This window comes from Polypterus senegalus, chromosome 4 (genome assembly GCF_016835505.1).
Source record: "Polypterus senegalus isolate Bchr_013 chromosome 4, ASM1683550v1, whole genome shotgun sequence".
Taxonomy (NCBI): Eukaryota; Metazoa; Chordata; class Cladistia; order Polypteriformes; family Polypteridae; genus Polypterus; species Polypterus senegalus.
The window spans coordinates 61,477,717-61,500,734 of record NC_053157.1 but is presented as its reverse complement, the minus strand read 5'-3'; the positions used below and the strand labels follow the sequence as shown (position 1 = coordinate 61,500,734).

Genomic DNA, 23,018 nt, shown 5'->3' with positions numbered 1-23,018 from the left:
ACTAATATATTTAACTAATTAGAATATTTCAAATCCAGTATCCAGTCTCCAAAAGTAGAACTAGACAACAGGTTCAACTTTCCTTTAGTAAAACAATTGTTAAGCCAAAGAGCTTTGATTGGAATGCATTACATGAGATTTGTAAAACACTTTCTACTGGTCACTGGCCATAAGGATAAAATGAAGGGTGAAATGAGGTTAGTCAAGAGTGAGGACAGTTAACACAAAGGCTTATGAGGGATATCCAAACCTAGTGAAGGCATCATGAAGGAAAGCTTGAAGACGGTTTTTAATCTGCATAGTATATGTTGTCGCAATAAGACACAGGAAACAACAGGGGTTTGGGGAGGCCACCCATTTAATATCCCTGGCTGCAAAATGGGTATTTTCTTTTGAGTTGTGAATGGTACAATGTGCAAAACAGAACTGATTTGAATTTGGTAGAATGGCGGCTTTAAAGGCTGTGATCGGAAGTGACGTCATCTGGACCCGAACCGGAAGTGATGTTTTTGAGACCAGAAGTGACGTCATCCATGGCCCCCAGTACTGGAAGTGACGTTGTCAATGGCGATATACCTAATGGGATTTCCCAAGTATAGTCTACAGAGGACGGAGAGCGAAAGTTAGTGCAGCTCGCCACCCCCTCGTCTGGCATGGTACTACTATTATTTAAGCCCTCTAGCTGTCTCCCATGCGCACGTGTGTGACGATGTTAACATCCATCCAGTGGCGTGACTTTAAGTAGTGTGAGCAGGCCAGTTGCTGGAGGGTCTCACAATGTTTTCATGTTTTTTCTTTCAGAAGGCTTTATTATTAATATGCTTGTCTACTTGAAACTGAAATGAAGAAGTTAATGGTGTTATAATTCTCACAATTCAATAAAGCTTATTATGACAACTGGCTTTCTAGGTAGCTTGTTTGCTTCATGTAGCTTATGTTTGTATAATTGTGTTTAATTTAATTTCACATAGGGAGCATAATTTATACTTTTGCACCAGTCAGTCATTGTCCAACCTGCTATATCCTAACACAGGGTCACGGGGGTCTGCTGGAGCCAATTCCCTGAACAGGGCGCCAGCCCACCGGAGGGCACACACACATACACACTCACACACACACACCAAGCATACACTAGGGACAATTTAGGATTTAGGATTGCCAATGCACCTAACCTGCATGTCTTTAGATTGTGGGAGGAAACCGGAGCATGCAAACTCCATGCAGGGAGGACCCGGGAAGCGAACTTGAGTCTCCTAACTGCGAGGCAACAGCGCTACCACTGCGCCTCCGTGCTGCCCCTTTTGCACCATGGTCCAATAAATTCTAGTTATATCACTTCATCCACTCCATTTACTTTATCCCCTTAATAGTTAAAATACAAAAAGTTAATATTAACTGTTTTTCAAACAGTCCCTTGGTGCACACCCCAATCAACGTTAATCTTTTGTATTAAATGTGACATTTTTTTAAAAGCAATGAAATTCAAACCCAATGCCATACATTATTAGTGACCATACTATAGGAATTTTCAAATAGTGAAAGCAAATGTTTAAACAGTGCATGATCAAATAAAATGAATACAAACTTGAAAGTCATCATTCCAGAAATGCGATCAATTCTCAGTTTTGCAAAGAAAATGTGTTGGCAAAATGTGCCGTTACATTTTTAGTACATGAAAACCTGATGCAAATGAAGCTTGTCATTTCTTTTCCACTGAAATGTCCTTAAATGATCAGTTTAAATTTAAAATCCACTGAATTAAAAAGGCACTCCTGTTAACATGTTGGCACATATAATTAGGAGCAGTTGTTTCAAGTATGGTATAATATATAGCCCGAAGGATTTAAAATGTGGAACTTAGTGACAGGAAGAAATGAAATAATAGACACTCAGATCAGGTTTTTATGTCTTACAACCACATAAAAACAAAACAAGAATAATTAAGGACTGGTTTCTTAGCAACAGGAAATGTGAAATAAATGTCCAAATTAAACATCTGATGTAAAGCAGAAATTCAAAGAAAAAATATTGGGCTATTAAAGATTATTTCTTAGGATCATATGTGTAAATAAATCCATTTAGTTCTGCATTTCCCATCCTCTGTCTTTGTGCAGTTTACATGTCCGTCCACGACTAAAGTACTTTTTTTCCAGGTATGCTAAATGAATAATTGAATTCAGTGTCCAGCACACTTTTCCACTCAAATAGGATAAATTTAAAGATCCCTGTTCACCTAGCCTGCACATCTTTGGGGATGTGGAAAGAAAATAAGAGAAGCAATAAGAGAATCCACACAGATATGTTGAGAACATGCAGACTTCACACAGATGACAAAAGAGTGAGGGGTTTGCTAGCCTGCTATGTAGAGATGTAGCTAGGGGTGGGCGGAGGGGGCAGTACGCCCCAGGTGGCACATTTTTGGGGGTGGCATTATTGGCCAAAAAGCTGAGTACAATTTGTGTGTAAGCAACAGGGTTCGGAAAAGCATCACTCATGATTGAAAAAAGTTAAATTCTCTGATTTTTATCCACAAATACTTCAAAAATAATTTTCTGACTGTCCTTCTGGGACGGCATCAGACACAACAGTTGAAATTTATGAGGCAATAACAAAAATAAAAATAAACATTATACTGATAACAATTTCTAGGAAGATAAAGAGCTAATTTACAATTTTTAATTTTGTTTTGTTATACAATCCCAATGCGTTCTTGCTCTTCGCAGAAAACATCCCCACCTATCACTTGTACACTACACTGGTTCTGGCTTTCGCAGTGTAATTATATTAAACTAATAATTAGAGCAGGGATATCAGTGCATCTTTACTATATTCTTGTCTAGTCGATGCTTTTAAATAATTATATGTGAAAAAATTATTGCCGTTTATATATGAATAAATCTCTGCAAAATGTATCTTAATTTTTTTCTATACATCATTTTAATTCTCTGTTTAAATAGGTTAACATATTCAGATATGTTGGAGGGTGACAAATTGAAGCACCGCCCCACCCTGAGCAGCACGAACTCTAGCTACGCCACTGCTGCTATGTTAATTGTGGCTCTAAATCTTAATAGTGCGAATGAGTGTGTGCAACTTGTCCAGATTTTCTACAACTGTCAAGACCTAGAAAAACTTTGGCACAAAATGACAACAGAGTTAACAGGGAAAAAAAGATGCTTGGTAGGGAAACTGAGCAATCTGCCCTGAGTAGTAAAATGAGTTCATCATGAACACGGGGACACAGTTGGAAACTCGTTAAGTATAAATTGTGCACTAATATTAGGAAGATTTCCTTTGCACAGGGCATCATAGACACTTGGAATAAACTACCAAGTAGCGTGGTAGACAGTAGGACTTTAGGCACTTTCAAAACTAGACAATTTTTTTTTAGAAGAATTAAGTAGATAGGACTAGCGAGCTTTGTTGGGCTGAATGGTCTGTTCTTGTCTAGATTGTTCTAATGTTCTAATGTCCCATTCAAATTTAGGTCTTATCATCATTGCCAGGATAAAGATTTTGTCCTCCTCAACCATGTAATGGATTTATGGTGGATTACCTAGGAGTAGTGTGATCTACTACTGTATGCTACTGTATCGTACATCTTAAAACTCTCTTGGATTGCCTGTGTATTCACTTCTTCTGTTGATAAAAGTACTGTGTGCGTGCTTGAATATGGTTGAGAGGAGGTCACGACTTAACAAAATCTCACGGCCAAAGTCTCGTCTCAAGGGACTTGAAAAAATCTCTTGAAAAAAGTCTTGTCTCATCCCATGATTTTTATATATAACTAGACATTAAGCCCGTTACAATAACGGGCGCTAGAACAGTAGTGCATAAACATTAGTAGGAACAGTCTACAGTATATTAAATGGCAAGGGACCTTGTATGTGGCTGTAATATGCGTCACTGTATTGTGTGCCTTTAAGTTTCTCTTGCAGTAATGCTAGTTTGTATTTCCGTAAAATGCCTGTAATTTTGTCGGACACTAATACAGTGGAACCGAAGTAATTTTCCCCATAGGATTGTATGTAAATACAATTAATCCATTCCAGACCGTATGAACTGTATGTAAATATATATTTTTTAAGATTTTAAGCACAAATATAGTTTATTATACCATTGAATGCATTGCGTAATAGTAAACTAAATGTAAAAACATTGAATAACACTAAGAAAACCTTGAACAACAGAGAAAACTAACACTGCAAGAGTTTGCTTATAGCCTTACGACCCGCTCGCTAAAAACACCTTTTTTAATGAGTTTTAAGCACAGGGAAAAAAATGAACATTTGAAAAATCTGTAATTTAATAAACAACCAAGAAAAGTAACATTGCAACAATGCACGCGTGCGCCTGTGTGTGTCTGTCTCTGTCACGGGCCTGCGCATGTGTGTGTGTGCGGGCGTGCGTGTCTGTCTCTGTGGCGGGCCTGCGTGCGTGTGTGTGTGTGTCTGTGTGTGCGTGCGTGCGTGCGTGCGTGTATGTCCCTCGCGAGGGCCTGCCTGCGTGTGTGTGTGTGCGCGTGCGTGTCTGTCTCTTGCGCGGGCCTGCGTGCGTGCATGTCTGTTTGTTTGTCTCTCGCGCGCACACACCTGTGTGTGTCTCTCTCTCTCTCTCTCTCTCTCTGCACACACAGGGAATGCACAGGAATAGACTGAATACGTGCTGTGTGGCCCTGCGCATGCGCACTTCACCAGAAGACACACACACGGACACCTGGATGCACACAGGGGTTTTATTAAAGAGGATAGGGAGATTTGGATTGTAATTATTCAAAATTAAGCTAGGACAGTCCATAAAGTTTCACTAATAACTAAATATTGTGTGTGTGTTTGTGTGTATGTGTGTGCATGTGCTACAGTATATGCCAAACTGGAATTCTGTCCAAACCTGAAAGTGACACAACTTTTATTCCACTCCAGTAGTGGAAATCTGTCTAATAGTTTTTGGATGTTTCATAATGTATGCAGATGGAAAGGCATTTTCAGACTTAGAGCTACTTCTATAAAAAATTAAACATGGTGCAATCAGTCAGTTATTCCTTTATCCATTTTAAAGCCTATTTAATCCAATTCAGGGCCATGTAAGGTTGGAAGGAAGGAAACATTCTGAAGCCATCTCAGAGCTTACTCAGTGACACCACCTAATTTAGAGCAACCAATTAATCCACCATGCATGTTCATGAGATGTTTGAGGAGAAAAAACTCAGACATAGGGAGAACAGACAAACTCCACCCAGACCATCGTTGACTTAGGATACAAACCTAGGCTCATTATGCTAGTGGGCATTATTGTTCACCACTGTCCATCTTGCTAGCCATCAATCAATATGTCTTATATTAAATAGTTAAATATATTTAATAGTTTGCATCATTGGAGGATGATTACAAATTTAGAACATAAGGACAATTTTGATATGGCCATCAATTTCTGTTCTCCTAACTTCTGCAAAATATCATCATGTTGACATCTTATGAAGTATACAGACTGATCAATAGAATAAAAATAAAACTTTTATGATAAAATTTGCATTAACGTAATAAAAATGAATATGTAACAGCAAGAAATTAAAAGCAATCAATGATCACCCCCTTTCCTGAGTCCAACACCAGTCCACCACGAACATCGGCAATGCCAACTCACCACTCCAGTAGCTCCTACAAAAGGGGTCACCATTACAGTTCCAAACCTGGAGTATTTCAATCTAACACTCTTGCCAATACAAGTAAATTAGGAGAACTATGACTAGTAAAAAGGAAGTGAGAACAGGAGAACCCTAAACCTTATGAAGTTGAGTCTGAGAAAAGTCTTCATCTTGACAAAGGCACAAGGGAGTATTAGACTACTTTAAGTTTGAAATGGCAATTTCATATACAGATATAAATACAGAATAAATTCATTATTATTAATAAACAAATAGTTAAAATAGTTGCTGCATGAAGAAGAAACATTTGAGCAGATACTGTACAAATAAAATGAAGGCCTTTCACAGTTGCATTGGAAGCCAATCAAAGAAACACTTTATAATACAGAAAGCCTAGGAATGTTGAAAAAAAAAGAAAACGTGACTAATAACACAAGACACTCCATAGGGAAGCTGAGGATACATACTGTAGTTTGGCAGAGGAAGAAGTGAAGGTCACCATCCTAAAATTCCCACACTAAAATGCACATCAGAGACCGAATTTTCAATGTTAGGACATTCAGAATGAAGGAGATTCTAAAGAGAGAAAAAGTGAGAAATGGATAATGAGAACAGACCAAATAAGTGACTCCAATTACTATGAAAGATTAGTAGTTTAAAACATAGTTTAAATAGTTTAAAAACGAAAGCAGAGAAAAAGTCCAGAGAATTGTAGGGCTTGTCTCTGAAATGCAGTATACAAAGGGAACAATGGCCACAGAGCAACACTGCAGTACACTGCTGAAAGTGATGTCAGTCACTGAGGAAAATTATTCTAGTGATCTTCCAAGAGAATTAGCCAAAATCAGCAAATAAGAATAATGAAGAGATTTACTAGGAAAGTGAAAAGCAAATTAGGTCAGAAACATGAACAAGCAGTTATTGAGTCGAAACTGGAATATAATGAGAGAGCTCTCCCAGCATATCTTCATTCTCAGAATATAGTATTTATCTGCTATTGTGTATAAGTGTATGTCGCATGAACTACTGATGAATGCCTGATTGTGAGATCTTAGAGAAGTTAAAAGAATATACAACATCTCTGTCATCACTGCAATATTGTTGCGAAACCAGGCCCGTTGTTTGAAAAATAAGTATGTAGACTTAACTGATTAAGTCAGCACTCGCATTATGAGTGCTAGGGATGGAACAGGTAACCTAATGGATAAAAGGCAAGATCATGTGACAGTACTTCACTAGCTTGCCACTAATGCACCAAGTATTTTTTATAAGCACTATAGAGCATTCCCTTACATTATTAATATACTTTCTTGCTTACAGGACACTACATTACTGCGGATTCCACCAAGGAGGTCACAGAAAAACGAGCTGTTCTTATTAGTCCCATCTTGGAATTTTTGGATTGGAGTTGTGTCAGAATTGTGTACCAGATTTCTGGTTCAGGCTCTTTACAAATGTATATTAGGCCTGAAGGAGAAAGTTTTGACTATCGGCTGTGGTCTTCACAAGGCACTTCAGACAGCTGGCTTATTGCAACTGTGGATATCAAGAACACATTAAATCGATACAAGGTAAGTGTTCGAAATATACCGCAGGTCAACTTTGGCTTCAACCATAATTTTCATTCAGTATCATGCTTTCTTATTGGATTGAAATAGAAATGTCGAGATGATTTGTACAGGAATGACCTAGTTACACATGTGACATAAATGTAAAATTTATGTCTCTTGATGCCCAAACCCCATGAGCTATTAAGAAAGGGTATGAAATTGAAGTATACTTAGCAGGTTATTTTACTTGAAGAGGGTTTAACTTTCAGAAAGATCATCATCATCAATGGTGACTGAGGGAAAACCTCTGCTAAAAATGCAGGGACGATCTTAGTTTTTTAGCCATGCAGAAATCTCTCAATAAATAATCCTTGATTGAAACAGTGCATTTGTGGAGGTTAAAATCTATTAATAAATAAATAGCCCACAAGCAGTTAAAATCAAAGATTAAAACCCAGTCAAGACCAATCTTTTAAAAACCCCACTAGCCTCAGTGCATCTTTGCATCTCTGCGTCTCCTCTGCTCACCCTTTAAGGTCTGCTCCACAGCTGAAGATGCCCTCCGACAAGCGTGATCAACCTTTACTGGCTGGTCTCCTCACTGCCATTCCTCGACAACTGTGGTGACCTCGCAAGGCCCGCTCCCTTCTCCCACCACCGTTTCTCAGTGTCCCTCACCTATAAGCCTGAAACGGTGCTAAAACCGTTTACTAAAACACACACTGCCACAGACCCCTTATTGTATTTTACTTCAAGCAACTAATATGGCATTAAAAAGAAGTGAAAATATATTAATGTTTCAAATGCATTTCAAATAAAAATTTAAATGGCAGAAATGAAATTATGTATATGTCAAAACTGCCATCAGAGAGGAAAAAAGCCAAAAAAAGATACAAAACTAAATCTGAAAACATTGAAAAGTAAACCAAATTATACAGAGTGACACAGAAAAACGGGAACTTTTGAAATGCGTAGTGGCAGCCATGTACAGTTGGCAGCACTGCGGATCAGGGACTTTGAGCTGTAAACAATCTCGCCATTTAGTAATTTAGTAATCAATTGCAAGGCAATCAATGGTAGCTGTGCGAGAATTGTTCGGTAACCGTGTCATCTCAAGATTCAGTGACATTCCCTGGCCCTCAAGATCACCGGATTTGTCCGTATGTGATTTTTTCTTGTGGGGCTACTTTAAGAGTCGGGTCTAGACGACTTGGCCAAGGACACTGAATGAACTGAAACAAAGAATTCAAAACTAAATTCGTGGTATCCCAGCTGAGATGTTGCAGCGATAAATGGGGAACCTCAACAGCAGATTGGAAGAATGCATATGTACAGGAGGACGCCATCTACAGGATGTAATTTTCAGACATTCATAATTTGGATTCTGTCTCTTAAAAGGCAAGTTGTAGTGGTTCAATTGCTGTCAATAATTTTTTTTTGTTGGATTTCTTCTATTTTTATTGGGTTTTTCAAAAGTTTACGTTTTTTTCTGTGTCACCCTGTATAACTCAGAAGTAGTAAAAAGTAGTATCATACCTAGATATTCTATTAAAGAATGGTTACATATGAAGTTAAAATTGCCAACATAAGCATAATGTAGCAGTTAAAGTATGCTGAAGGCTTTTTACATACCCACAATGTACCAATTTACTGTAATACAAGAAACATGCAGACCACCGGTCCTCAGATAAATGTGGTTCATACAGATCAAGCTTAACATTTCCATTTTGGCTGCACATTCTTTTATTTTCAGTATGAACAAATTCTGCCCCACAGTGAGCACATTTCCAAACTATCTTTCGCACATTAGTGTTCTTCAACCAAATGCAGTCATGCGCCAATTTACGGCAAGTTGAGTCAATTTGAATTTACTTATGGGAGAGGGCCATAGGAATACAGTAGAATATTAATGTTCTAGCATTTGTCAAAATAAACCTCAGTCATAAATCTTTTGTTATTATTATTATTTCACAGTATCTCATATGTTTACTGACTCTTGGAGGGCCCTTTAAGATTTGCCTTAATTACAGCTGCTCCATTAATTCTTATGTATTCGCCCTGCATTGCCTGCTGTATACCAGTGTTTCTCAACCTTTTTGGTCCCACACCCCAGTTTATTCTTTTTAAATTCATTGATGAACTACTAGCTGCAACTGCAAACTGCCCTCTTGGAGAAATGAGCTCAACTGAGGTTCCCCCTTGGTGAAACAAGCTCCCTTAGAAACAGAGAAACACATTGTGTAGCACTGCAGAACGCTTTGGCAACCCACCACAATCTACTTGTAAACCAACAATGGCAACCTACAACCCTGCCATGACAACCTAGGGTCTGACCCGGTGGTTGAGAAATAGTGGCTTAGGTGACCCACTGCGACCCACTTGTGAACCAATGATGGCAACCCATGCCTGACTGGCAGCACAATCTAGTGGTTGAGAAACACTGCCTTACATGGACCTGGTGTGTGGCCGCCGAGATGTAAAGATCAGTTTGTGCTACACCAGCAGTTAAAATATTTGTATCGGTGACACTCAACAGACCAGCAGAGCCTCAGTTGCAATAACCTGTACACTTTATGAACCGAGATAAGGCCAATTTGGTACAGTATATGGCAAAATGTCCGGCCCCAAATAGTCATAGGTTGGCATGAAGTATCTGGATGAGATATTGGGACAGCTTAGCTATTAGTTGAATGAATGAGCTTAATGGACTGAATGGTCTCCTCTTGTTTGTTAAATGTTTTATTTTTGTATATTCCTTTTGAGGTAAGGATGTAAAAGCAAGGTTTGCATATGGGCAGAATTTTTGAGTATTTGAAGATGTCCTTTTTTTGTCGGCATACATTTCTTTCTCCTTATCATTTTTGCATTCTGTGTCATGGAGTATGTCTGGCATATTGATGAATCATAGTATTAGCCAGTTGCTCAATGGCTCTATATGCAGGCTAACTGCTCGTGTTTGGCCTGGCGCTCACGAGACGTCACCACTTGAGTTCTTTTTTGTGTCATAAAGGTGTGCAGCATGTTTTTTTGCACTCATAACAATCACTTTGGTGAGAGGACAGGAGCACAGGTCAGTCTCTACCTGACAGCAAATAGTGCTAATGCTCTTCTTCCTCGACCTATGAGCTACCTCAGCTTCACGTTCAGCCGGTATCGTCAATGTTACTTTCTGCCGTGTTGCCCTTTCAATCAGTTTGCCATAAGGAAGATGTGAACCCTAATAACTTCACGGGTGTTGCCACTAACCAAATTTTTGGCTTCACCAGCATGTATCATGTCATCATGGTTCTAGCCCCAGTCATTCACATATAATCACTTGACAGACAGACACAACTATTAGCATTTCCTGTATGAGGAGTCTATTGAATGTGTGGGGCAGGCAATTTTTAAACAGATGATTCAACAGACACTGTAAACACTTGCATAGCATATTGTGACTACACTTTCATTTCAATAAATCAATTGAATGTTTTGTTCAGTTAGCCAATAAAATACTGTATATCATTTTACTTCACTTCTCATTGAATACTAACATAAAGATTACCAAAGATGTGCAAGTTCTAGCAAACCGAAAGAACGGGGCATTTCAGCTTGAAACTGTAAATGAACAAATTAATCAGGTGCACAAAACTGAATTAAAAGTGCAGGACTAAAAGTGAACTGTGTAACATCATCTTGGGCTCATTGTGTAATGGTATGACAATGATATCTGGCTTTCACAGTACAAGCAGTTATCAAATGGTATTGCCAGGAGTTAGCACTGACTACCAGTTGGCTCAAAATTTCATTGAAGTCTATTTAAGTTTTAACACACAGGATTTTCGTTGCCTTAACTGCTCATATCATAAAGTCCTTTGACAAACAGATCAAGAGAGTGAAGTAAAGGAAATCGAGGTGTACGTGCACTGGTTTGTATACAGAGCAAAGAGGTCAGTGGAGGATACCACAGCTACACATCTGCATCTGCTGTATATGAACTTGGAAAGTTGCACAATTCATATCATATTGCAATTTATTGGTTTTCTTTTGCTTTTAATACCATCCATTCTATGATAATTGATCATTTCTGTTTGGACTGTAATATGATTAACTGGATCCTGGAATTCTTAAATAGCAGAAGACGAAAAGTGTGAGTGGGTGGCTGTTTTTCTGTTGGCTCTCTCAAAGCTAATTTCAATCTACTGTTTCTGTTATATATTTGTGGGAAACTCGGTCATGGCTAATCTCATACAGGTTAAGGATGACTTGTTACAGATGATTTTGTTCAGTTTTATGAAAATTCCTTTTTATAGCTAAATTTCTTAAAACCAAAATTACAGCACATCCTCTCCCTCAAAATTAATAAAGAGCAGACTGTGAAAATGGTGACAGTAGAAATATTGTGGGGATAATCATTGATAATAGGTGGAATACATAATAAAACAATATTAATACAGCACTATTCACTAAATGCAATCTTAGAGCAGTGCAGCAAATTTACAGGTGAAATGCAATTTACAAAATTTACAAAATGCACAATGAAAAATACTAATTTGTTTAACAATATCTATTCATTAACATTATTATTGATCTGTGCCCAGTTGACAATCAAGGGAAAGAAAACAAAACCAATCAGTAGCATCACAGGAAAAAATAAACTTCAAGGGTCCCAGGGTCAGTTACAACAGACAAAGTCAAAAGTCAGACACAGTCACAGTCCTGGAGACCTAAGCCAAATGGCTGCCCACTCCCTCTTGGGCATTCTGCAATATTATATAAGATATTGAGAGGTTCAGTCTAAGAAGACAATACAATTCAAGGCTCTTAAGTGTCTCTGGTGTCTTTCCCATAGGCAGGAAAAGAGCTATATAAAGTAGCTGTTGCACTTGGTCCAAATATAGCTTTGGACCAAGGATCACAACAGAATATCAGGATGAGGAACAGATGGGGAAGTGGAAAAATAGTAGTTGTTAATTATTGGTGTGCTTATATTTCGGTATAAATGACTAATAAACAGAAATGCAGTAAGAACTACTAATCAGCTGCTTTAGTCATGGTAGGCTATACTAAAGTAGTGAGTCTTCAGCCTTCATTTAAACCTGAGACTCAGTGATGTGTCTTATGCAAGCAGATCATTCCTCAGATTGAGAGCCCTGTAGATTAAAAGCTCATCCTGACCTTCCACTAATGTTTCATCATTCCTTGGAATCATTAGAAGATTTTAATGCATTCTCTGGTTTCTATGTAATGATTAATTTAGATAAGTAAGTAGGGCCATATTACATTTAAAGCATAATATGTAAAAAGGAGGATTTTGAAATTGGCCCTAAACTAAACTTGAAATGTGAAATTGTAAGAACAGTAGTTATGTGGTCCTACTTTTTAGTTCTTGTGATATTTCTCACAACAGCATTTTGAATTAATTGAATACTGCATATATAGTAAATTTTGAATAGCCTGTATATAATGCTTTGTATTGGTCAATTCTAATTGAAAACATTTCTACATATCTACACAGGTATTTTAAAAGTAAGGCATTGTGAATTCATACATTTGTGTGTTCATTCAAAGGCTTGCATAAACAAATCAGAAACTTAGGCATCTACATGATTCCCAATCTTGTCCAGGTAGTTTTTGCACAGTGATACTAAGGCAGTCACCTCCTGCCAAAAAGAAATCAGTACTAAGGAGCTGCAGACAGATTGCTATAACATCACCATCAATTGAAAAATTGTGTATCCCCAATTTAATATTAATAGCAAAAACTGTGTCAAAAGACCAGAGAGATGGAAGTCACATAGAGCAATATTTAGACTGTGAGGTGGATAGTCCTTCACCTCCTGTGGAAAATGTCATAATAACTCACAAACGTGTTCTCCATATGCAGTTCTTGCATCATCATAGAAGACCATACACCAGTATTAGTTGGCTCTGTCAGTTGAAGCTACGGTTGTGTCCTTGACATGTAGAAATCACATTACACTATGCACCCGTGTTTAACTATGTTTCTAGATTTCCTGCCAACTTTAAAGAAACAAATACAACAGTGGACATTGAATCACACCTTTTGATGGCCTTAAACATAAACTATGTATAATATATTAACAACTATGCCTATTCAGACAAATCCTAAAGAGTATTTGTTTAAAGTGAGGGGATTTATTACTTTACCTTTCAAAATACCCTGTAGTAATCACACTCTTCTGTTAGCATTTATTAAACCATTTGTTATTAAAAGTGTCTCAATAATTTTCTTAACATTAGTAGTTAAATTATTGTTCCAGTTCTCTTAAATGCTACCTTAACGCTATATATTCTATGCAGATGAAGCTGTTTTTTGTTTGGCTTTGAAAATATTCTTAATATGTGGATGAAACAGAAATCCTTGATGTATAGTAGGCTACATATGGATACTATCAGATCAAGAAAACCCAAACTTAGGTCTTTTATACATACATTATCTTTATGCTTTAGGGTGACAGTATTGTACCTTTTACAATGGCATCCCCTCTTTGTATTTCTACTGGCTCACTTTCATAGTTCTTAATATCCTGCCCTCCTACACCCTCAGCAACACATTCATTTGTAGACCATTTCAGTGTAGTTTTTTGTGCATCTTCCTTAGTGATACAAATAACTTTAGTTTTTTGCCTAAAATAAAGTCAGCTGAATTCCGATTTATAAAAACATGTGCTATTATATCTGTAGCATGAGCAGATGAACTAAGTACCAAGGCGCACTAAAGAGGCTCATTTACTTTACATTACTGCTAATAACTGCACCTGCTGGCAGGCAGTTCATTTTTAGATGTATGAAGTAATGCTGAATCTGTATTTTCTAAATTATGAAATCTTTCGCCACTTGTCTGGACGTTCTTACTTCTACATTATTTTGCCCAATGTCCATGTTTCCCACAAGAACTGCAATTACCTGGTCTCTTCTCTCATTACCAATTCCTACTTTGTTAAGCAGAAGGTGGAACAAACTTGTTCGACATGTTTTCAGTTTAATGGCAGAAATTGTCATTTTGGGTTTGTGACATCCATATTGAATTAATTGCATCTTTTTAGAGTTACAACCTACTGGTACATACTTACACGTAGTCAAATATCATGCATTGCTCAAAACATAAAATACATGAATGCATTTAAAACTTCAAAATCATGAAAAAGTGCATATGTATTGTTAACAATATTTACATGACAGAATTGTTTTTTAATTTGTTTGCCTAATTATTGTAAATGTGGCAAAATAATAAAATACTCTTTTTTTTAAACAAGTTAAGAAATGTATGCATGTGTTTAGAAGCCAGTTAACTGTTTGGAGGGTAAAGAGACAGATATCACATTTTTTGTATATTAAATATTGTGCAACAGGGCATGTGGGACATGTTGATAGAGATTTTCTCAGACTGCTGCTCTGCTGTTTGTACAGGCAGCCTATTCAAATGTGAGCCTCAGGCACATGAGTGACTCTGCTGACGTTTCAATAGCTCGTATTGGCTACTAAGGATCTATTTGTAGACAAGAGTGACTGTTAATTGTGTACAAGAGGAACACACTGTACACAATATATACAAATTGAAAGGTCCCAAGAACTAATTTAAAAAACATTTATTTAAAGAGATTAAACAAATGGCAGAGATGCCGATGCTATAATCAATTAAGCACTAGAATAAAGAGATGGACTGTTAAGAGGAAATCAGTACCACTATGGTCAGACATCCTACACTCCAGCAGACGAATTAACATCAATGGAATATATTGTTTATTCAGAAGCCATACTATAGTTAAACAAAAAAACAGACCACAAATACAAACAGACAATAAAAGTATTAAACATTTTGAAAACAAAAGATACTGTAGGCATAATATAAAACTGTATTAATCAAATATGAATTCCATACTCTTTAATACTTAAACACTTAACACCAGAACAGAGCATTACCAGGGCAGACAAAACATGGATACATACAGTATAACCGGTATAAACGTCATGGCGTGCACACAACATGCACACATGCAGCAAAGCAGAATTATAAGGAAAGGATAACTGACCACATGTGGAGCTTCATCAGTAGGTGTTTGGTATAACTTGTTTTGAATTACTTCTGCCCTCGTCGTCTATTGTGTACAGACTTGACACTTGTTATTTTGTCAGACTCTGCTTGATGCCTCCTTCACAGCTAATGCTGAAGCAAAACCCCATTCTTACTGCTCGTTAGCTGTATTCTGTCTCCAATCACCATCAATTTGGGCCTCTTCTGTTATAATAACAGATTGAGGGCAGAGTACTTTCCAGTCTTGTCTATAATAATATCTGGGGAATTGAATTTATACAGTTTATAATATTCATATTGAATTTTTGAAAAATGATGCCTTCTGCTGTGTAATTATTAAAATCTACATAAATGACTTTACATGTACACACAAACTTGCCACTAGTGATGAATAAATAATCTGTGCAAGAAGAGTAATCATGATTGCTAGAAAGGTGCCTTTCAATCAGAAAAATCCTGTTAGTTTTTTGTATATGTACATATATCTTTAACATTTTGTTTTAATTCAAAAGGTTTTTTTCCTGCTCATGAAATATCATTAATGGACCAGCCTAGAAGTCTGATAGATCCACGGCCTCTTAAGGCCCATCCACAAAGAAATGTCTGCTCTTTTTGCACAACACCCTGAGCAACCCTGACAGAGAACAAGAACTGGGACCTCAGAGAGCCCTTTTGGACATTCCAGCCCCAGTGGTGGAGCTCAACACTAGAGAACTCACCTAGAAGGAAGTCCAGCTCTGCTCCAGGACTCAGTGGAGTACCCTATAAGGTGTACAAGCACTGCCCAGAGCTCCTCAGAATCCTCTGGAAGATGCTGTGAAGGGGATGGTAGAAGAACAGTGGAGGCAGGTGAAGAGAGTCTGGATACCCAATGAAGAGAATTCAACTAAGCTGGAGAAGTTCAGATCCATCTCGATTTTCAATGTGGAGGGGAAGATCTTCTTCAGTGTTCCATCTAGAAGAATGACAAATTTTCTCCTTAAGAATAGGTACATTGACACCTCAGTACAGAAAGCTGGGATTCCTGGAATTCCAGGGTGTCTAGAACATATGGGAGTGACCCAGCTGATCAGGGTAGCCCACAAAGGGAAGGGAGACCTGGTTGCACTGTGGCTTAATCTTGCCAGTGCATATGGCTCAGTACCCCACAAGCTGGTAGAAACTATTCTAGATCGATACTATGTACCCAGTAAGATCAAGGACCTCATCCTAAATTGCTATGGGAACTTCAGGATTAGAGTCACAACTGGGAACTTAACATATGACTGGCACCAGCTTGAGAAAGGAATCATATCTGGGTGTACCATCTCAGTTATTCTCTTCACCCTTGCCATGAACATGGTGGTCAAGGCAGCTGAGGCTGAGTGCAGAGGGCCCACTAGGCAAGTCTGCCATTTGGCAGTCTCCCATCAGAGCATTAAAGGACGACTTGACTGTTACCACTACTTCAGTGCCTTATGGCAGGTGGTTCCTCCAGGGCCTGGAAAAGCTTATCTTCTTGACAAGAATGAGCTTCAAACCAGCAAAACCCATGGTGTTAAAGAGGGGAAACGTGGTGGAAAAGTTTTGCTTTTTTGTGCAGGGCATTGCAATACCACCCATTACAGAGAAACCAGTTACAAGCCTGGGCAAGGTCTTTGACTGTAGTCTTAGGGATGCAATGGCTGTCCAAGATCAACGATCAAGAAGCTTGATACTTGGCTCATCACAGTAGACAAATCTGGCTTACTTGGCAGGATCAAGGATTGGTTATACCAATATGGCATCTTGTCCCATATCCTGTTTTCTAGGGTGGTTTACGAGATGACTATGTGAGCTGTGGAGAGCCTGCAGAGGAAGATTAGTTGTTACCTCCATTGATGCCAGTGTAGCACTGTATGGGAGGAGCAATAATCTCCAGTTCATGATAAGCAACCTTGAAGAAGAGTTTCAGGTGTCATGCATAAGAGAGGCACTGCTCTATTGGAACTTCAGGGACTCTAGAGTGGTATCAGCAAGCATCTTGGTACAGACAAGTAGGAAGTGGAGAGCCCAGGATAGTCTGGCGCTAGTGGAGTCTTGGCTGAAAAATTAGGCCCTAGGGGGGTGTTTTGGTAATATTGCCAGTGGGTTTAGGACCGATTGCACAACCTTGGTACAACAAGCCCTACGGCAAGGATAGATACCATCTAATCTGGAGGAAGTGTGTGCAGGTGTGGAGGAGGACAGAACCAGCAGGATGGCGGGCATGCAGCAGCAGGGAGCATTTACAAGCTGGGAGGGAGTGCTGGAGAGGAAATTATCTTGGAGTGACATATGCTAGGCTGAATCACAGCATATCAAGTTCATGGTTCAAACTGTTTATAATATCCTACCCAGCCCAGCAAATCTACATACCTTGAGCAAGACTGAGTCTCCAGTATGTCCTCTCTGCACTGGACATCCTCAGTAGCTGCTCAGTAGCCCTCAGTGATGGCCGGTACCACTCGAGACACAACCAGGTACTCAAGTCAGTGGCAGAGGCCATCTGTAAAGCCATGGTTAATAACAGGATCATCTGCAACCAGAGGGGCATCTCCTTTGTCAGGGCAAAAGAGCAACCTCAGTCACAGCCTTCAGTAGACTTGAACAAACAGCTTATCTTTGAGGCCAGATGTGGTGATAACATCAGCTTCTTCATAGTAGGTGCTTACAGTGTAGTTGACAGTCCCTTAGGAGGACAACACTGAAGAGACTAATGAACGAAAGCGGTCCAAGTACTATGTGTTGGTGGAGCAGTGCCGAAGGAGTAGCTGGATTGCTTGTTGTGAGCCCATTGAAGTGGGCTGTAGAGGCTTTGCTGACCGCTCTTTATGCAAGGTCTACACCCATAAAGTCCACCACAGAGGCTGCAGAGAGGCCCTCCAGGTGGCTTTGGACTAGGAGGTCTGACTTATGGGCTATGGCAGCTGGGACACAAGCCAGGGCCTGATCAACCCTGGCTGGGTCACCTGAGCGAGGGTGCCTGATGTTGTAAAACCAGAAACACATGATGACTTCAAGAAACACCACTGATGATGTGTCCCAGCACATCCTTGGATGTATCTTTAAACTAAGGATAGGTTATGTACAAACAGAGTTGTTTAGGGCAGGATGGATTTAAATATCATATTAATTAACTATCCCCAAGATAATCTGATTTTTATTCAGTTTGAAGAATTAAATATGCAGGGAAACAGTGAATCAAAATAATAAAAAAGCAAGGAACAGCATTCGTAGCTAGAGGTGAGGGGTATAGAATGTGCCAGCGTCAGTGGAAAATAATACTTTCAAAATTTTGTTTTATTTGTAATATAAATTTATGATAAAACCATTGTAAATCCTTGCTACAACTCTTGGCTAAAACACATGACTGGGTATCCTAATCCTGCTAAAACAGAAGTGCTGCATGTCAGCTTTGCTGTCCACAAGTTCTTCTTTAAGAAATGATTGTCTGCCCTGCAGATGAAGGTCACACCTGGAAATGATCCGAACAAAAGCAGATGTAAAAGCTCATCACAGAGGATCACATTTGGTTTAAGTTAAATCAAGTTTGACTTATAGAAAGTCAACATTTAATATTCTTTAACAAGTATAGTATTTTAACTTATGAAGGTAAGTTTTGGCTTGGCCTTTGGAGTATCAAGAGCTCTAAGGATTCAGAAAGATAGGAGGCTCACTCACATAACATATCTGAGTTGTTTTAAACTTTGGAGACCTTTTTTGTAGTTGATCAATTTAATCATTTGTTAATTATATATATTTTTTCTCCTTTAAGCTACAGCACCATTGTCTTGTTATTGAAATTGTGCACTTCTTTATTTATCCTTTTAATTATGTGTTTTATTACATTCAGATCATCTTCGAGGGAACGCCTGGAGAAGATTTAAGCCACAGTGTTGCAATATTTGAAATTCGCTTTGTGCAAGGATACTGTATCGGTACGTCTGAACATTTTTTGTTCTCTTTAACATGATGTGTTTGAGACTCCACTATCTTACTATTAGCATTGCCCCACAAGCAAATTCCTCAGTTTGCAGTAATCAGCACCAATAAAGATGCTTATGGTGTAAAGGTTCCATCTAGCTGTCATAGTCCTTAACCTGTTTATTCAATTATTCATGGTGTGGCCAATAGGGGTCTCCCCAAAGCCTTGACACAATTGCTACAGGTGCAGTCCCTGGTTAAAATAGCCGTATATTTAAAAATTACCTTATTACAAGGCTTCATTAATGACCCATTCTTCTACCATAAAGTAACAATGATTATTTTCTTTTTCTCATTTTCTGACTCCTCTCCTGACTCATATGGAGAAGGTGAAGCACTCCTTTTTTAACCTGGACCCAGGAGTACTTTCAGTGCAACAGATTCCCCCCTCTCTGGCAGCTCCCCTTAGTGTCATTCATGGACTCCAACAGGGCTGCCCACCATAACTAGAAGTCCCATGCAGCCCTACAGGATTCCAAATGGAAGTCACGCCAGGGGGATTCTACCCCTTATTGCATTGGAGGAATAATTGGCTTTGTGAGGCAGTCTTCCTCTGACCTTCCACTCCAATGGCCTCTTGACTGAGAAAGACATCATTAACCGACCCGGCTGAGGGCGCCCATCTGTCCCATCACAGCGCACACTCATGCTGAATCTCATGCAGTCTCATGCTTGTTTACTTACAGGGAGCCAGCTCAGATGTTCTAACTGTAGCTACAGAGAGCACCCGGAGAAAGACCATAGGAAAATTATCAAAAGGGTGTTATTTTAGTGGGTGAATGTTTGATAAAAGCTTATCAAAAGTTACAAAATTGGGTCATGAGCAACAGCACACATAAAGCAGGGATGAACAAGGACAGAACCCACAGTATCAAATTAAAAGAATACAACTGAAACACTCTGAGTGGCTTCTGAAATACCTTAACCCTGCCTTGTGCCATCTAGGTGCTATGTCTGTCTTGGCAACTCACTACATAGTCTAAATAATAATATAAACATGGAGTATAGGAGCATTGTAAAGGAGGATACCTCTGTGAATGAATATGCAAACCCCAAGCAAAAGTCTCCCCTTAATGGCAAACAAAAATATCATTTTCTAAGTCTAAACAGCTATAGTTAAAACCATGTACTGTAAATGCACTGTAACCTTTAGAGAGTCCCTTGCTTTCCTGAGGTACTCATTTCCTTTTTGGGTGACCCTGTTCTGAACTCATAGGCCTTGTCCCTCTTTAAAATCATGTGGTCTGCACTATTTAAACTAAATATCCTCACAGGTTCTTTCTGACTTCCCAGCCCCTCAGAAAATGAAAACATGCAGATGTTTGCAGCTGTCTAACTGATTAAACCAATGCCTTCAGATTTTCAGATTTCAATGCTCTTCCCTCCATATTCAAAAACTGGTTCTTGGAGTATGTTGCTATTACACAGCTAATATTAATTAAAAATGCTCAAAATTAGAATATTTTAAGGCTTTATGTGTCCTTTTCTAGTAGATTCAAATTATATTTTTTGGATGTCATATTTAGAAGTTAAATGTATGCGGAAACAACATTAATGGTCCTTTGGGAGGTCCCTCGGATTGTATCACAAATATATAATTTAATAATGTGTGCATTATTTAGAAATACAGTGGAACCTCGGGTCACAAACGTCTCGGACCACGTACAAATCAGGTTACGACCAAAATGTTTGCCAAACTTTTGCATCTGTTCACAACCACACACTCGGGTGACGAACAAGCCAGTTTCCCTTCCAGTTTGTACGTGTCGATGATTTCCATACATGTTCAGTCTCTCTCTCCCTGTGCATTCCCTGTGCATCGAGCGAGAGATTGAGCGAGAGAGAGAGAGGGCTGGCTGCGTAAGGCCGTGATGGCAGTTAAAGAATGCACCAGGCTTGTTTTTAAAGAGATTGATTCGAGCATTGTTTTAACCTCGTTGTATTTAATGAAGACTTTTTTCTATTGGATTTTAACCTCCACTTCACTTCTGTTTGCAGCGATCGGTTCGTAGTGTGCAATGTTACTTTTCTTGGTTGTTTATTAAATTACGGATTTTTCAAATGTTCATGTTTTCCCTGTGCTTAAAACTCATTAAAAAAAAGTGTTTACAGCAAGCGGTTCGTAAGGCTATAATGTGAATTCTTGCAATGTTAATTTTCTCTGTTCAAGGTTTTCTCAGTGTTATTCAATGTTTTTACATTTAGTTTACTATTACGCTGTGCATTCTATGGTATAATTAAGTATTTTTGTGCTTAAAAATCTTTAAAAAAATATATTTACATAAAGTTTGTGCGGTCTGGAACAGATTAATTGTATTTACATACAATCCTATGGGGGAAATTACTTTACGACCAGAGTTTTGGAATGAATTACATTCGTGACCCGAGGTTCCACTGTACATTGTCATGGACACCAGGCATGGGCTGACATTCCAGCTGGGATGGTTTAAGGTTTCTTACCTGGCCAGGTAGAGAGTTTAATGAAAGGACAATGGCTGACCAATTACATGGACTATGTGCTACCCTGCTACAATGGGCTACAGTGCCTGCATAGATACCCACAGGGCAGGCTGGTAATAGTAGTCCTGTTAAACAGCTCTGCTGTCTTCCATGGGTGCCACCAGGGGAAGGTGCAGGAACAGACTGGCCCCACTTTAAGGAACTTACTCCTGACCCGGAAGCACTTCCAACCTGTGGTGTGGTGACACTGGAAGTACTCCCTGATCTGGCATAAAGGAAGTTGCTGAACCCCATCCAGGTGAGTTGGAGTCGGGACAGGAGCTGGACAACACTTACCTGGAGGAGTGAAAGGAACAGAAAGGAAAGGAAGAAAGAAAGAAAGAAAGGAAGTGACAATAAGAGAAACTGTGACTGTGATGTATTTATGAATCCTGCAAAGGTATTTGCTAAAATAAATTGTTATTTGAACCCAGGACTGTGTTGTTGTTGGTATGTTGGAGGGTTTGGGTGCTCAGTGTTACCCCCAACAGGTCACAGTATGTATGTATGTGTGTGTATATACAAAATGAAAAAATTAATCTAGTGATAATGTTATTGAGTGTTTTCTGCCTTCTGAATGGTTAAGGCACAAAGAAAGTTGCACATTAAATCTTCACTTTTATTTTATATTAGAACTAAACTGCTCAAAAAATTAAAGGAACACTTTGAAAACACATCAGATCTCAATGGGAAAAAGAAATCCTCCTGGATATCTATACTGATATAGACTGGGTAATGTGTTAGGAACGAAAGGATGCCACATCGTTTGATGGAAATGAAAATAAACAACCTGCAGAGCCCTGAATTCAAAGACGCCCAAAATCAGAGTGAAAAATTATGTGGCAGGCTAGTCCATTTTGCCAAAATTTTATTGCAGCAACTGAAAATTGTACGCAGCACTTTGTATGGCCCCTGTGTTCTTGTATACATGCCTGACAACATCGGTGCATGCTTCTAATGAGATGACAGATGGTGTTGTGGGGGATCTCCTCCCAGATCTGGACCAGGGCATCACTGAGCTCCTGGACAGTCTGAGGTGCAACCTGGTGGCATTGAATGGACCAAAACATAATGTCCCAGAGGTGTTCTATTGGATTTAGGTCAGGAAAGTGTGGTGGCCAGTCAATGGTATCAATTCCTTCATCCTCCAGGAACTGCCTGCATACTCTCACCACATGAGGCCAGGAATTGCCGTGCACCAGGAGCCACTGTACCAGCATAGGGTCTGACAATGGGTCCAAGGATTTCATCCTGATACCTAATGGCAGCCAAGGTGCCTTTGTCAAGCCTGTAGCGGTCTGTG

At 39.0% G+C, this 23,018-nt stretch overlaps 1 protein-coding gene across 2 annotated transcripts in view; it reads left to right on the top strand.

Annotated features, from left to right (window-relative positions):
- The window catches only part of mamdc2a (MAM domain containing 2a), a 150,201-nt gene that overhangs the window by 47,883 nt on the left and 79,300 nt on the right, over nt 1-23,018 (top strand). For both annotated transcript variants that reach the window (XM_039750739.1, XM_039750740.1), the window contains exons 3-4: nt 6,965-7,215; nt 19,086-19,170. In XM_039750739.1, the coding sequence (XP_039606673.1) occupies nt 6,965-7,215; nt 19,086-19,170 (336 nt within the window). The remainder of the gene's footprint in view (nt 1-6,964; nt 7,216-19,085; nt 19,171-23,018) is intronic.